The sequence below is a fragment of the Mus caroli genome, unplaced genomic scaffold, assembly GCF_978045245.1.
Source record: "Mus caroli unplaced genomic scaffold, Mus_caroli_1 scaffold_8, whole genome shotgun sequence".
Taxonomy (NCBI): domain Eukaryota; kingdom Metazoa; phylum Chordata; class Mammalia; order Rodentia; family Muridae; genus Mus; species Mus caroli.
The window spans coordinates 138,333,091-138,349,304 of record NW_028227263.1 but is presented as its reverse complement, the minus strand read 5'-3'; the positions used below and the strand labels follow the sequence as shown (position 1 = coordinate 138,349,304).

Here is a 16,214-nt window from a genome sequence, read left to right as displayed (position 1 = left end):
CAATCACATATGCATTCACCAAACTGAGACTCTATTGTGGATATCAAAAAGTTCTTAGAGTCAGGAGCCTGATATAGTTGTCTCCTGAGAGTCTCTGCCAACCATTGGACTGAACACAGGATCCCCAATGGAAGTGTTAGAGAATGGACTGATGCAGCTGAAGGTGTTGAAACCCCAAAGGAGGTGTTAGAGAATGGACTGATGGAGCTGAGGGGTTTGCAACCCCAAAGGAAGAACAACAATATTAACCAACCAGACCCCCAGAGCTCCCATGGACTAAACAACTAACCAAAGAGTACACATGGAGGGACCCATGCCTCCACACAAATATGTAGTAGAGGATGGCCTTGTCGGGCAACAATGGGAGGAGAGGCCCTTAGTCCTGTGAAGGCTCAATGTTCCAATGAAGGGGATTTCAATTGCGGGAATGCTGGAATGGGTGGATGGGAGAAGAGCCTCACAGAAGCAGGGAGAGGGGGGATCCATGCGGGGGGGGGGGGTGTCCCGGAAAGGGGATAGCATTTGAAATGTAAATAAAGAAAATATTCAATAAAAAAATTCCTCCCACCCTCAAAAAATGCACTTCTACACTTAGATAGACACAGAACAAAACTATATGATTATCAAATGACAAAAAGCATTTGGTAAAACCCAGGATCCATTCATTATAGATGTTAGGAACAAGGTATGGGTAAAAAGATGATACCTTACCAAAATAAAAGCAACTACTTATTTTTGCTAGGATTTTTCCCTGATGTCATCATAAATTTAATTTGTATTGCAGTAAATGCTTTAATGATCTCCTATGATAAGACTATGCCCACCAAATTTTTATTTTTATTCCTAGACTTTTATCAATTTCTCATTAATATAATATCAAATATTTTAATACCTTTCTCAGGAGACCTAATCAGCCTCCAGCAATCATGAAAACTTAAAATCTCTTCAAAACACATTGTCTCTTTGGAGATATTCACAAGAAACCCTTAAGGGTCTTTTAAAATTAGGAAATAGAAATTTCAAAAATGATTTTGTTTCTCAAAGCCAGTCCTGTCATTGCCACTGCACATGAAATGGAAATTGTCATTCTAGAGGGAGGTGAAGTCACAGAGCCACAGACTTTTATTATAAACATGAGCTGCATCCCTCCCATAGTGCTTGTTACTATGCAGTCAGGATCTGTAGACTGAGCCCACAATGCTGCACAGGCAAGGAGCTAGGTGAGTACTTTATATTTCAGAGTGTGCTGCAGAGCCAACAAATAAAAGAGGCCTAGAAAATATTTTTGTCTGGTAATGGGAATCTGGGATAGAAACACATCCATGGAACAGAAATACAAAACCCAAATATAATTACATAGCCAAGAGGTGAGTAAGAAGTTTAGAACTGCTCCTAACCTGTGCCAGTCCCTGTTGGTTCTTACTGTGCAATAAGGCTCACACTGAGTGAGACTGTGGTAACACCAAGGTAATACAGCCCATCTATAAATGTGCTGAAGAATTGTGTTAAGAAGTAGATGTGCTATTGACCCTTACCTTACAATATCTGTAAGATTATTTTTTGAGTACTTTTATTTATTATATGTGGACTTACCATGTTCTCATATTATAGTAAACATTGGAATGGAAATATAAGGAGCACACAAACTTGGGAATGAGCATACTATGAATCTGTATCTATAGTAATTTTTATTCTTAAGTGATAGTACATTTTTGTGTTATAGAGGCAGTAAATGTGTTATTATTGAATAAACACTGATATAACAAGTAGTTTAAAACCTCCTAGTTTAAATCAAGAAGGTAATGTTAAAGGGAAGTTTTATATGAGGACCAGGGTAGGATCAAATGTTCTTGAGTTATCTCCCCTGGTTTAGTCATACTCTAATGTTAACCATAGCTTGATTTATGTCTTCCCTCACTGTTTATTGTTGTGGCTAATAGAATACACAGTCTTGTGTATGGATGGTCAGGACTCTATGACTCAGTCTTGTTCATCTACACAAAGAATTCTTCATTTCTGTTTGGACAATGTTTGCATTCTCACATTTTTCAGATCCCTTTTTATGTATCTCTCACACGTCTCCTCTATTTGAATGCATTATACATTTTATTATAGTAGGTTGATCAATATATATAAGTAGGAAGTATATATAGAATTTTAAATGAAACATTTTAGCATAAATTTCTTTGTGTGTCAATTCAGCACATGTTATTATTTCATGTTGTACTCTGTACCAAGAAACATGATAATAATTCATTTGTACTTAACATTATAGCCTTTAATCTTCAATCATAGCAATGAATATTTTCAGGCACATCATAAATATTAGGTCCATCTTGTGCTTGTGAAAGGAACCTGGAAGATGGGACATCTTTCTGTCAGGTCAGACCATACATAGGACACTATTTTATTAAAATTCCTTAAGCCTTAATGTGTACTTGTCATTTGCCTGTGAAATAAGCATGATGTCAAAATAGAAACTTATTTTTGAAAGGACTCATGTGTAATTTTGATTTTGTGTGAATGAATGTTTTCTTGGATGCATATATGTACTCTGTGAGAATGTAGAGAAAGGGAAAGGTAGAAGACTGAGTCTGGACATGGGATTTGATCATGGCTTAGTACAGGATAGTGCAAAAATTTGCGAAGACTCTGTATCTGACCTGGCTACATTGGGAAGCTTCAGAGCAAGGAAGGAAAGTTTCTCTTTTGTATGTTTATTTTTTGCTTTTTGCTTTTGTTTTTTTGAGGCAGGGTTTCTCTGTGTAGCCCTGGCTGTCCTGGAACTCACTCTGTAGACCAGGCTGGCCTCGAACTCAGAAATCTGCCTGCCTCTGCCTCTGCCTCCCAAGTGCTGGGATTACAGGCATGTGCCACCATTACCCAGTGAAAGTATCTCTTATAAACTGGCTCATGAGGTCACTGAAAATGATTTTGATATGATTATTTTCAGATCTATGGAAGCAGGGTATTTGAGGAATGCAATTTAACCTCTCCTTGAGAGGAAATATGCACATGAGTCAACTTAAGATTATCATTCCAATTGACTGTATTTGACATGTTACTAGGGACATGCCATTTTGGTTAATATGTCAGGCACTGAAAGATCATAAAATAATGGCCAGATATGTTTGGGAGAGCTGGACATATAGGATGCAGCTTTTGTTATCTAGTTCCATGAGTGGCATCACATGGTTAAGTGAGAAATCACTGGGACCTTTACTCTGGTAATGCACTTTAGGTGCTCTGTTGACCCACAGTGTGATCAGGTAAGAATTGCTGTTGAATTTGAAAAAATACATTTAAATAAACAAATTAAAATAATTCTTTTAAAAATTCTATTTGCCATTATACGTGTAACTATTTACAAAATAAAGTGAATATTTACTAGTGAGGATATTGGATTTCAATGTAAGTGACCACACTGTACTTCTGTGTACAGAATATTATAGCTATGAAGACAAAAACACCTTTCTAGATTGGGCAGAATGGCCTTAAAAACATGATCACAGAAGTGGTCTCAAATTGTGGTGGTCACTGGTCACTTTTATTTTTTTCATTAATGTGCTTAATTCCCTCACTACAGTGAAAGCAGATGGATATAGAAATACTCAATTCTAAACCATGTGGTAAACATCCTTTTTAGTCACTGGAACTTAAGGAGTCTCAAATGCCACAGAACCTCTTATCGTGAAGCGTATTATCAGTAATTGTGACTAATTTCTGCCAGCCTCACAAAAATGGTGGTAAAAGTACACTGGAATCATCTCTTTGTGAATGGCATGGCCTCTCACTAAACACAACTCCAGGTAGATAATGCTTTAGAAAGCATAAAAGTAACCTTTATTCACCTAATATAATTGTCATCTCAGAGGCTTACTGCTGAATAAGCTAACACTTTCTAGTTCTTTCTGAACTCTGGCTGGTGGGTTCAACTCAGAAATTCTGGCTCAACTTCTCTCCAACCTGATTGAGTCAATCTGGCTTCTCTTCGCTCCTCACCCCATTGGGATCCTTGGCCCCAAACTAACTGTGGATATTTGATTTACTATTCTGGCTTCTTATTGTCTGGATTCAGCTGACCTTGCTGACTTGTACTGAAAAGCATTTACTCACATATGAACTCAGCTCTATTGCAGGGCGCTCACTGCATTTGGACTTCCAACTCTTTCAATCTTTCTTCTAGCACTGCTCTTAAATAGTTGGTTTTTCCTGTGCTGCTCTGAGAGTTGAACATATCCCATCTCTGACCCATCCTGTCTAATGTTTCTCTGATTTATCACTTTCCCCCCTCAGTTAGATATTACTTCCAAACATGGGTGCTTTCTTCTACATCTAAAATTACCTTCATTGTTTGGGATTGAAGGTGTATATTAAGGGTTTGTCTCTATTCCAGCCAGCTGGATTAAAAGTCTGTCATTCCTGCCACATGACACAGACCTAGAAAGACTTTGGATGTTACAAATGAGGCTCAGAATCTTTTTCCTATATTCAATGAAACATGGTATGACCCTCAAGCACAGCTAAAACTTTACAGATTTCCTTTACTCTTCACAACCATGAATGTTCACATTGGCCATGGTGGCAGATTTAGTATGAGGAACCTGGTAACCTTGGTGCATTCCTATCTTTCTGTCCATTCACAGCTTTCCATTTCCCTCATGGATGAGATAGCACGGAATCTTTTGAGGCTGTAACTGGTATGTAAAATTCTATTTTGTGCTTATCGTTCATAGATCATGAACTGTTACTGGATATCTGTGGGTGGTCTGTAGATGAATGTTCCCATGATTGATACTAGGTGATGTAAAAAGTAAGCCTCTTGTGTGGTTATCCTTAAAATGAGCCCTTTCAAGTTTCATGAACTCTCCACACACTCACTCCCACATAAACACACACTTCTAATTTCAAAACTATGAGGATTTTATGTTTTCTCCTGAAACTCTTTTCTAGGGTGTACATGAAAAGGAGACTGCTTGTATCTAGTAGTCTCTATAGTCTCAGCTGTTCTCTCCACTCTGTTCAAACTTCTTCACAACCCAGAATTTATAGCATGACCACCTGCCTGGCAGATGAGTTTTGTGTAAAACAAAGCCTTCTTTTGGAATGCTAGGTTCCAACTAGTACTGATTCAAAGTGTCAACTGCTTCTGCAAGGGATCTTACTCAATTTAAGAAGGATTTGCAAACACCTTCTCTCACAAGAATAGAAGTGGTGTCCTGGCAATTTTCTCCTTTTTCACTATACTAGTAAGTTGTGTAATCCACTGCCTTTTGTCCTACCATATTCACACTAGGCTTCTAAGGGTTGCATGATTATCCCAGAGAAATTTTCAACAGAGATACTGAACATTTCCACAGTAACTCTCAATGAACATATAGTGACTTTTTCTTTGCTATTCTGCAGGTATATAATATTTTCCCTAGTTTTATATTATTGTGCATTCTGTGAAATTTCATCACACCAGATGTCCCCTTCTCTCTAGTAATCCAGACTTGAGTGTGCACAGGAGACTGTGTATGTTGATGCAGTGTGGCATTTCACAAGAGCTACCTCTTAATGTAATATAACCTGTCACTTGAACCATCATTTTGCTGCAGTGCATTTTGTGCTTTCTGTAATTTTTTCTTGTCAAGGATAAATTATAGGCTGATCACCCAAACACCTCTGACCCCGACCAAAGTTCATATTGAGAGTCTGTATTAAGCAGGCTTGGTCAATGCCTATAGGGAAGTGCTTTTGCAGAGCAGCTTAGAATGCATTTTCATGGAGGATTTAATGGCAAAGAGCACAGAAACTCTAACTCTCAGTTGGCTATTGGCAAATGAAGCAAACACATCCAAGTTTCAAAAATATTACAGAATCAGTGGGGTGACAGATATCATAACCAGATAACCCTCAACCCCATAGGATGAACAAAAATATCAACCAACCAAAACCTCCAGAGCTCCCAAGGACTAAACCAACAACCAAAGAGTACATACACTTGGAGGGGCCCATGTCTCTAGCTGCATATGTAGCAGAAGATTGCCTTATCTGGCATCATTGGGAGCAGAGACCCTTGGTACAGTGTAGGCTTGATGTCCCAGCATGAGGGAATGCTAGGGCAGTGAAGTGGGAATGAATTTGTGGGAGGGTGGAGGAGCACTCTCATAGAAGCAGGGGGAAGTGGGGATGGAATAGCCGAGTTGAGGAGGGGAAACCAGGAAGCAGGATAATATTTGAAAGGTAAATAAATAAAATAACCAATAAAAAATAAAATATTACACAATCAAAAAGCCTGAAGTTAGCTGGAGCATTTTGCCCACCCCCCTCCCATGGCTTAAAACAGGGTTAGGCAATTTTCTGTGAAGTTTTTCAGTGATAAAAAAGGGAAAAAATCTATTCTATGATAAAACAAAGGCAGCTGAAGCTAATAAAAGATAATATAAACTTTGTCCTGTTGAAAAACTATATTCTGAGTGATATTAAAAATTTCTCAATGCTTATCCTTTGATTTTAGATGAGCTAAATATTAACTATTAGTTTACTAAAAAGATCTAACAAGTCTGCAGTGAGTATATGGGCAACAAAAACTGGACATAGCATTTTTTCTACTTTTTATTTTTATACTATATTTTTGATTTTTTTTTTTATAAAAAGCAGAAGGGTTGACCTGGGAAGATGGGAAAGTGATCGTGATTAGGGGAAATTATATAACTTTCAAATAATCGATAAAAATATTTTGTTTGAAAATTAAACCACACTTAAATGTTTTGTGGTTGTTTTTGAAGTTGTTTTTTTTTTTTTACAGAATAATTTTCAAGTAGCAGTATATTCTGATGATACATTATATTTATTTATATTGCCTGTTACTATTCTTTGTTTCTCACAGACTATTGTCACATCATCCTGAGTGCTGCATTTTTTAGGGAACTTGATCATTCTTTTTCCATCAATATGTATATTATTTGGTATTGAGAAATCCACTCTAACAAAGTATGAAAAAAAATCACTTCTGTCGCAGCTTTTGAGATGAGTTCTGTTTTTTATGTGGTCTATGATGGACTTTTGCTCCTGAGGTTAAAGAAATTTCTGTTTCATCCTCTCAGTACCTCCATGGATTAAAGGTGTCCCCCTTTATAACAGGCTATAATCACTTGATATTATTCTTTTGACCAAAAGATTACTGTGGCCATATTCTAAAGGAAATTGTCCTGAATGATACAATGGAACTCTGGAATATGGCAATAAGAATCATTTTCTTATTACAACCCACAGCTGGAATTTTTGAAAATTCCTCTTTTATACTCTACTATCTCGTCCTGTACTACAGAGAATGCACAGTAAAGCCCTCAGCTTTCATTTTCTTTTACCTAATCATAGCCAACATCTTGGTCATTCTCCCTTCAGGAGTGCCCCAAATATTGTCATTTTGGGAACTGAAGGAGTTTCTGAATAATTTTGGATGTGAGCTCCTACTGTACATTAAAGGATTTGGTAGAAGAGTGTCCATTTGCACCACCCGTGTTTTGAGTGTCTTCCAAAACATAACTATCAATCCTAGGAAACACTGTTAGAAAGATCATAAAGTCATAGTTATAAAGGTCGTTGACTAATCCATTCCCCTCTTCTGGGCATTGCACATCTTGATTAACTTCATTTTCTTTGTACACACAACTATTAAAAGGCATCAAAAAATGTCACAAGAACACCAGACTTTGGATACTGTTTTCATATAGGGAGTGACTATATCAGTGACTTCCTGTATGCAACATTGATGGTGTGCCCTAAGGTTTTCGTTTCTCTGCTCAATGCCTGGTCCAGAAGTTCTATGATTGTCATTATGTATAGACACAAGCAGAGTGTTCAACATATCTGCAAATTACCCAATTCCTTCGGAACCTCCTCTGAATCCAGGGCTACCCAGAACAACCTTGCACTATTATCTACAATTCTGACTTGCTATACTCTTTCCTTAATCTTAAGATGCTGCATTACTCGTTTGCATAATTGCAAATGGTGGGTGATGAATATCAATCATCTTATTTCTCTGTGTTTTCCCTTTTTTTGCTCCGTTGTTCTCATCAGTCATTACTCCATTGTGTACAGGTTCAGTTTGCACTGGTGAAGAAAAAAATAACTATCTCCTAATTTAAATATACATATGTACATATAAGTGTTTCTCATTATCTAATTGTTTATCCATGTATCATCCTAAGAAATCAATAAGGAAAGTTAAGGCATTGTCTATGTAAATGAACGAAAATGTGCTTGGAAGTTTTTTCAGCTGCTTGAATGAGCATCTTTTTTGTTTGTCTCTTTCAAGCTTTATTTAAACATAAAATAATTTCCTCAGAAATTTTATGCATTGATTACACAGTATTTCAAATACATTTTCTTCTAAAATCTTCCTTGATTACATAAGAATATTGAAAGAAGAACAAAGCAAGCAAACAGCAATTTTATAAGAACTAAAAATTAACATTATGATAAAATCAATTTTCTTTAAACTCAATATGTTCTTAAGATTGGTGTCGTAAAACCTAGCGGTTACAGAAATGCTAGATAGAATGACTCTGTCTAAAGTTGATTTGTTTCAATTTGGCTTAAGATTAATAGATCAAAAGTTATTTCCTGCTACTATTTTATCAAACAGCTTTCTATAGAAGTTCAGCCCTTATTTAATTCTTCTTTCCTTCCTCTATATTTCTTTTATATTTGACATAAGACCACTGTCCTTTTTCTTTGATTCTTTTTTTGTTGTTGTTGTTTTGTTTTTGTTTTTGTTTTTGTTTTTTTGAGACAGGTTTCTCTGTGGAGCCCTGGCTGTCCTGGAACTCACTCTGTAGACCAGGCTGGCCTTGAACTCAGAGATCTGCCTGCTTCTGCCTCCCCAGTGCTGGGACTAAAGGTGTGTGCCACCATCACCCGGCCTTTATCTTTGATTGAATGAGCATCTTACATGAGCTGATAATACTGTGTTTGGCTCACTGTATTTTTCAATGTATATCTACTTTTTTTTCCATTGGCCAGGTTATGGTAGAGAACAAACTGTCAAGAAAGCTACACTTCTTTTGGCTTTCATTCCGTCAGGAATTATTGGCTGCTTGACTGATACACAGACACATTGAAGGTACCATGTGCTAACTGAAAGGCAAACTGATAAGATGGATGACCATAACCTTGTGCTTCAGGTGACACCTCCCATGAAAGATAATCTAGCCTGCACCAGAACCAGGAAATTTCTTCATGATAATTTCCATGATACTTTCCATGCAGGTGCTCCAGAAACATTCCTGTTTGATGGTTCTTAACTTTTTCCAGTGGTATTCAAAAAAGTCTGGGAATATAGACATCTCCACTAGCCATTTAAGACAATATGTGTGATTCAAATTTTTTTACCTTGTGCAAAAATCAATTAAAAATGAATCCAAATTTTTATGTGATCTTGAACCTTGCTAATATTTTTTCTTTTCTTATTAATCAAACATAGTTTTTCTCATTATATATAATCTGAATACAGCTTCCTCTCCCTCTACTTCTTCTCATTCCTCCCACCTCTTCTCCTATCTATATCTATCTCATTTTAGTCTTATTAGGAAATGTCAGGCTTCTAAGATATAACTATGAATCACAACAAAATAAAATATATGATTGAACAAATTTTTTTTTCATGTCAAAATAAGGCAAGACAAGACAGTCTATAAAGAAAGGAGCCACACATTAAAGTGCAAGAACCAGAAACTAATTCATTTCCATGTTTTTGGGTCTCATAAAATTAATAAACTCAAAGGAGTAGTGTATATATACAGAGGACCTCATGTGTATCATTTAGGACCAGTGATTGATGCTTCAGTCTCTATGAGTGAACATGAACCAAATCACATAAATGTGAAATTATACATTTTCTTAGAAACTATCACACATATTAGAAGCCATGTCATATACCAAGGATAAATGTGTGTGTGTGTGTGTGTGTGTGTGAGAGAGAGAGAGAGAGACAGAGACAGAGACAGAGACAGAGACAGAGACATACAGAGACAGAGACAGAGACAGAGACAGAGACTGAGAGATCAGAGAGAGTGTGAGAGAAGATCAGAGAAAAGGTGTGAAAGATCCAGGTCAGCTAATATAGTCCATGAAGATTTCCTATAGCTATGTAGATAACTTCAAGAATAGTATTGGGGTGCTTTTTTTGGTCCTTGTAACTGGTAGAACACGGTCAAGCAAGACTCTTCATGCTTTGGGAAAACTATCACTGACAACACTAACCAAAGCAAGGAGTTTGTACAATTTTCAGAGAATGGGTATATATATAGAATGCAGATAGCTGATGTTATGCGAGATCATAGACCAGAGACTGCAAAGTGTACAGGATGACATCCCTTAAGAGTCCCAAGGATATGCTCTGGAAAAATACCTGAGATTCTTACAAGTATAACAGATAGCCGTCATTGACTGCTTCCTACTATTATTAAATCTCTGAAGTTCCCATGATGATCTGATTGACATGATTACATGGATAGGATGAATATCATTTAGTCCAACCATAGAGATATAATCAGAGACAACCAAGGAATGTTGAGATGGGTAGAAATATCCTTTTCAAGAGAAGAGTCTCTCAATTGGTCTTTCATTATCAGCTTGTTATTCCTGAAATACAATACATAAAGGTTGCACATTATGGAAAAAGCAGTTGTATTTGCACACACACACACACACACACACACACACACAGACACACACACAAACATGCATACACACAAGATGGCTTTGAGACAGGAAGTGTCAGATTTCTTTAAGAGTTCCACTTTTTAGAGACTCCTCATAGTCCTATCAATGCCTCTACCCTAGGCACACACTAGCTTCTCTCAGAAGACTTAGTGATTTTTGTTGTTTTCTTTTTTTTAAGGAGCATGTAATATTTGGAGGGAATTACTGTGGGTGGTTAATAAATAAAAGGAATTGAAAAGAAATAATCATTTTTAGATATTCATAAAACACATATGGCTGTATGAAACACTCAAATATTTTAACTAATACAATTGTAAATCTAAAAGTTAATTAAGTTGATTTGTGTTGGAAGAAGTAATTAAAGACTGGTATCCAACTCAATACAGAAACTTCTCTTACTTTTCATTTTTTTTGACCTCAAAATTTCTAGCACTTTCTACAGTACACCTGGTCAGCATTCATGGATCTAGAAACACAATCACTACTAAAAACACCTTATGCCTTTGGAAAAATTCACAATAAACTCTCTCTAAAGCGTCTTGTTAAATAACAAGATCTGTGGTATGGTCATAAAGGACAAGAATAATTCTACAACTAAGACATGATTGAAAAGGTAAAAGTATTCCTGACCTTGTGCCAGTCCCTCTCATTTCTTACTGGAATATAATTCCCCTACTAAGTGTAACTCTGGATAACACCAGGGTAATATAACCTATCCTTAAAGGAGCTGAAGTATTGTGAAAATAAGTCAATGTGATAACATATATTATCTTACACAATAGGTAGAATAATCTTAAAGTATTATTATTACTATTATTATTATTATTTAACTCATCAAGGAGTTGTGGTACAGAAACCACTGGAATTGAAATATAAGTAGAACACAATCCTGAGAAGTGCAGAATGTATATGTTTGTGGATTGAAAAGTACTCATATGTGACACTACATCTTTGATTGGGCAATAATTGTGTCTGTATTGATTTGCCATTGATATAATATTAGATTTGAAGCCTGTCCCCCTTAAATGTGGGACTGCAACATGGAGGAAAAGATACAGTTTGGCTATTGAGCAATGTCAGCCAGGACCAAATGTGTCTTGTTTTCCCTGGTTTAATCACACTCTAAGCCCGACATGATGTCACATATTCTCTCTATGTGTTCTTCATGGAATACAGGTCCTTGTTTGTGATATGACCCCAGGCTTCTATACCTCAGATAAATTTGTATCCACACTTAGTATCTCACTGGGCAATGATTAAGCTTTTACATTTCTTCAGATTGCACTTTTTTTTAATGCAACTCTTCTATTGGATGTATCATAAATATCATTATAACATCATCATCAATATAGGAATTATCAAACAAGCCAAATGTGTGGTAATAACATTCAACCTCAGCATTTGGGAGGCAGAAGCATTCAGATCTCTGTGATTTTGCAGATAACCTGGTCTATGTAGTGAGTTCCAGAATAGCTAGAGCTACAAAGTAAGAGAGCACCCATTGTGAGAAAAATATATTTCATAAAAGCAAATATATGTTGAATTTTAAAGGAAATGTTTTAGTAATTTAATTTTCATCTCACACTATTGTTTGTTAAATGTATGTTCATATTTCATGTTGCATTTTGTGCAGGGTAATAGTATTATTAATTTATCTCTACGTCCTTCTATACCCTCTACCTCTGCAGTGACAACAATTAATATTTCTACAGGCATTTTAAATACCAAGTCCACCTTGTGCTTCTGAAATCAAATTGGGATGATATTGCTTTACACCTGGATCAGCCACTGCCTGACTCTACTCACCCATGGGGTTGGGAATGAGGTAGCCTGGAAACAATCGTTCAGACTCCACGAGCAGGTAAAATGCATAAGCAAGCTTGTTTATTAATTCTTGGGGAGTGCCCTTTATACCCTCTACCTGTGTCCCTTGGTATCAATCAAGTTTGACATCCAAGTAGCAGTTGTAGATTGAATGTCATTGTCTGCATTGCTGATCTCTGGGATCTCAAGCAGTCTTAAATTTGGCCCTTGTGTGGAAGTTGCCTCCACAAATGTGTTTGCCCCAGTTTTTTTTTGCCAGTGTTTATATGGAAGTGGCTACCAGTTTATCAGTGAGGCTTGCCATTCCTCCTATAGCACACGGGAGAGTTTCTGTCAGGTCAAATTACACTGAGAATACTGTAGTTTATTAAAAGTTCAAAAGCATTATCATTTGGCATTAGCCTATGAAACTAATCGTCATGTTAGAATGAAAAGTTATCTTGGAAATTGCAATATATATATGTGTATATATATGTGTGTGAATATATTTTTGTTGCATGTTTATATGTACACTATGAGAATTAAGTATCCGCAGAAGCCAGTGGATTATGTCAGAACCCATGGAATTGTGTGTTCTACAGTGCCAGCACATGGTCAAGGGGAGATATTAAGTATCTGGTAGTTCCTAAGGGACCGTCTCATCTCCTTTCTTTGTTTTATATTCTGTAGGTTCTAAACTTCACTGCCAATTCTGCTTCTGTTCTTTATTGTTCATCTCACGGTCCCTGCAGAGCTGATGAGAGCAATATTTTCCCACTGGAGTTCTTTATTCAGATGCTACTCTCAGATTCTGCATTCTCTCATGACTTAAAACAGAATTTTCTGACTACTTGACTTGTATAAATAAAGTATGGTGTCCTGAGAATTTTCTTCCATGGTTCTGTACAGATGTGCTGACTAACTTACTGCCTTCTTTTCCACCATTTTCATTATAGTCTGTTGAGTGGTGCATGATTATCCACATATGGTTCTAATAGAGATACACAGTAGTTTTTTTTTTTTTTCAGTAGGTATCATCAGCAGATTTTGTCCTTCTCCATAATGTGTCATCTGACTTTTTCTCCTATTTTTATTCAGTTGATAATTCTGTGAGATTTCATCACAGTGGCTGTCACCATCTTTGTAACAGCACAGACCTGACAGCTCACACATGTATGTATGTGTATAAGGTATGTCTTTGCTTAAGAGCTAGCTCTTAACCTAATGAGATATATGTTGTCACTTGCACCATCAGTTGAATATATTTCATGTGATTATTCAAATTTTCTTATCTATGATCATAGACATATTCTAAATGATGTTATTAATTTTTTCCACACCATTTAATAGTTGATGAGATGTACCTTAAGAATTGCTATTTTTGAGGTTTGTAATTGTCATTAAAATTAGTTTATTTTATAGATGACTAGAAAATAAAACTAAATTTTTATGTTCTTGGTTTATGGTTGTTAGTACTGGCATTTTCTTTTCATTGATTTTTACAGACCTAATAATCTTGCCAATGATCCTTCATATTCTATGACCATGAAGGCATGTTTCCAATCCACATGTGTGTCCTCAAGTCTTCAGCAATCTTATAAGGGTACATAGTATAAGTAATAATTGCAACTGCATGAAACTTCCAGAAAGTCTTATTAGACTGCATAGACTATATATAGTCTAACCTGACATTGTATTTCTGAGCTCAAACAACCCTTCTGATTTAGCCTCTTAGTAGTTCTTCAGATCATTAGTACATTTCATTCATTTTGATCAGAAAATGTGTGTAGCAATATACTAGAGATAATCATGCCCAATCATAAAATGGACTTGGGGAATCTAGCAATCAAAATCATTTTCTTATTACAAACTACAGTTGGAATTTTGGGAAATTTCTATCTTCTTATACAACATCTAGTCTACTATGCAGAATACACATTAAAGCACACAGATTTGATTCTCATGCACCTCTGGGGAGCCAATGCCTTAATAGTTCTTTCTACAGGTGTGCTCTACACAATGGCAGCTTTTGGGTTGAAGCAGTTTTTAAATGATTTTGGCTGCAGATTAAGTTTGTACATTCAAAGACTTGGTCGGAGTGTGTCCATTGGCACCACCTGTTTTTTGAGTGTCTTCCAAGCCATCACCATCAGTCACAGAGAATCTTGTTGTAAAGATCAAAAAGCCAAAGTTGCAAAGTATATTGGCTTCTCCATTTTCCTTCTCTGGGTTTTGTCCATGTTTATACATTTAATTTTCTTTCTGGAAATATTTCTCAAAAGGAATAGCAAAAACATGACAAGAAAGCTAGATTTTGAGTACTGCTCCTATGTCAACCATTTTGAAATTAATCACTTAGTTTATGCAGCATTGGTGATGTTCCCTGAAATCTTCTTTTCTGCGGTCATTGCCTGGTGCAGTGGATCTATGACTGTCATTCTATACAGACATAAGAAGAGAGTTCAACACATCTACAGCTCTCATGTTTCCAGGAGAAACTCCTCAGAATCCAGAGCCATCCAGACAATCCTGTCACTAGTGTTTTTCTTTCTGGCTTTTTACACTCTCTCCTCCATCTTACGAGGTTACATTGCTCTCTTGCATAATCCAAGTTGGGGTGTGGTGATGGTCAATCGCCTCACTTCTCTCTGTTTTCCATCTTTTGGACCCATTATTTTTATAAATAATTACTCTGTTATGCCAAGACTAAGTTTGGTCTGGATAAGAAACACCAACCCTTAATCTTATTGTAAGTATTTAAATCATATATTTTGCTTAGTATTTGGTTTTTTTTTTAGCTCACACTCTTCCTCAAAAGTTCAATGCAGAGAATTAAATCAGTAATTCCTTGATTTTTATAAAGAACAAAAAGGAGTATGGGATTTTTGTCAGCTGATTGATTCTAAATGAACTGATCATATTGTATGAGGTCTGTCATACTCTTCCCTTTGTCTACTGGATATGCAAAGAAGCCTGCAAGAAGGATTAGGAAGGGGAAAGGGAATAGGATAATATTGATGAGGATGAGAAGGATAAGGTGAATCTGAAGTTGGTGAAGGAAGAAAAAGAGGACAAGGATGAAGAGCAGGAAGAGGGAGAAGAAGAGGAAGAGGAGGAGGAGAAGGAGGAAGAGAAGAAGGGGAAAAAGTAGAAGAAGGAGAAGGAGAAGGAGGAGAAGAATGAAGAAGAAGGAGAAGAAGGAGAAGAAGAAGAAAGACGAAGAAGAAGAAGAAGAAGAAGAAGAAGAGGAGGAGGAGGAGGAGGAGGAGGAGGAGAGGAGGAGGAGAGGAGGAGGAGGAGAGGAGGAGAGGAGGAGGAGGAGGAGGAGGAGGAGGAGGAGGAGGAGGAGGAGGAGGAGGAGGAGGAGGAGTGGAGAAGAAGACATAGCTGCCCATAAAACCCAAACCTCCTTCCTTGCTTTGGCTTTCAACCTGTCAGGGCAGATTGGCTGCTTTGGAATTTCACAAAGTTCTTGTGGATCCTACATTCTAATAGCAAATAAACTTTAAATCATTACTGGACATAAATTTGTTCCATAGTAGGATCTGGTCCCCTCACAATTGTTGTACCAGGCCCTCCAAAAAAAAAAAAAGATTAGTAGCTTGCTCCCCTTACAGAAATTATTTCAAAATGAATGATGGTTTTCACATGATCTTGAGTTTTGTTTCTTAATATTTTATTGAGACGTTTTTTAT

At 36.6% G+C, this 16,214-nt stretch overlaps 1 protein-coding gene and 1 pseudogene across 1 annotated transcript; both read left to right on the top strand.

The window, feature by feature from the left end:
* Positions 1–1,174: 1,174 nt before the first annotated feature.
* LOC110299166 (vomeronasal type-1 receptor 4-like) lies at positions 1,175–15,679 on the top strand. Its single transcript, XM_021168792.2, has 6 exons — positions 1,175–1,220; positions 4,647–4,700; positions 9,016–9,115; positions 11,147–11,329; positions 12,429–12,577; positions 13,210–15,679. The coding sequence occupies exon 6, from the start codon at positions 14,329–14,331 to the stop codon at positions 15,259–15,261; it is 933 nt and encodes a 310-aa protein (XP_021024451.1). The 5' UTR covers positions 1,175–1,220; positions 4,647–4,700; positions 9,016–9,115; positions 11,147–11,329; positions 12,429–12,577; positions 13,210–14,328; the 3' UTR covers positions 15,262–15,679.
* Positions 7,160–8,110, top strand: LOC147003697 (vomeronasal type-1 receptor 2-like; annotated as a pseudogene).
* Positions 15,680–16,214: the final 535 nt, after the last annotated feature.

Coding starts and splice junctions, on each gene's coding strand:
- LOC110299166 (XM_021168792.2), top strand. CDS start 14,329: ATGCCCAATCATAAAATGGACTTGGGGAATCTAGCAATCAAAATCATT.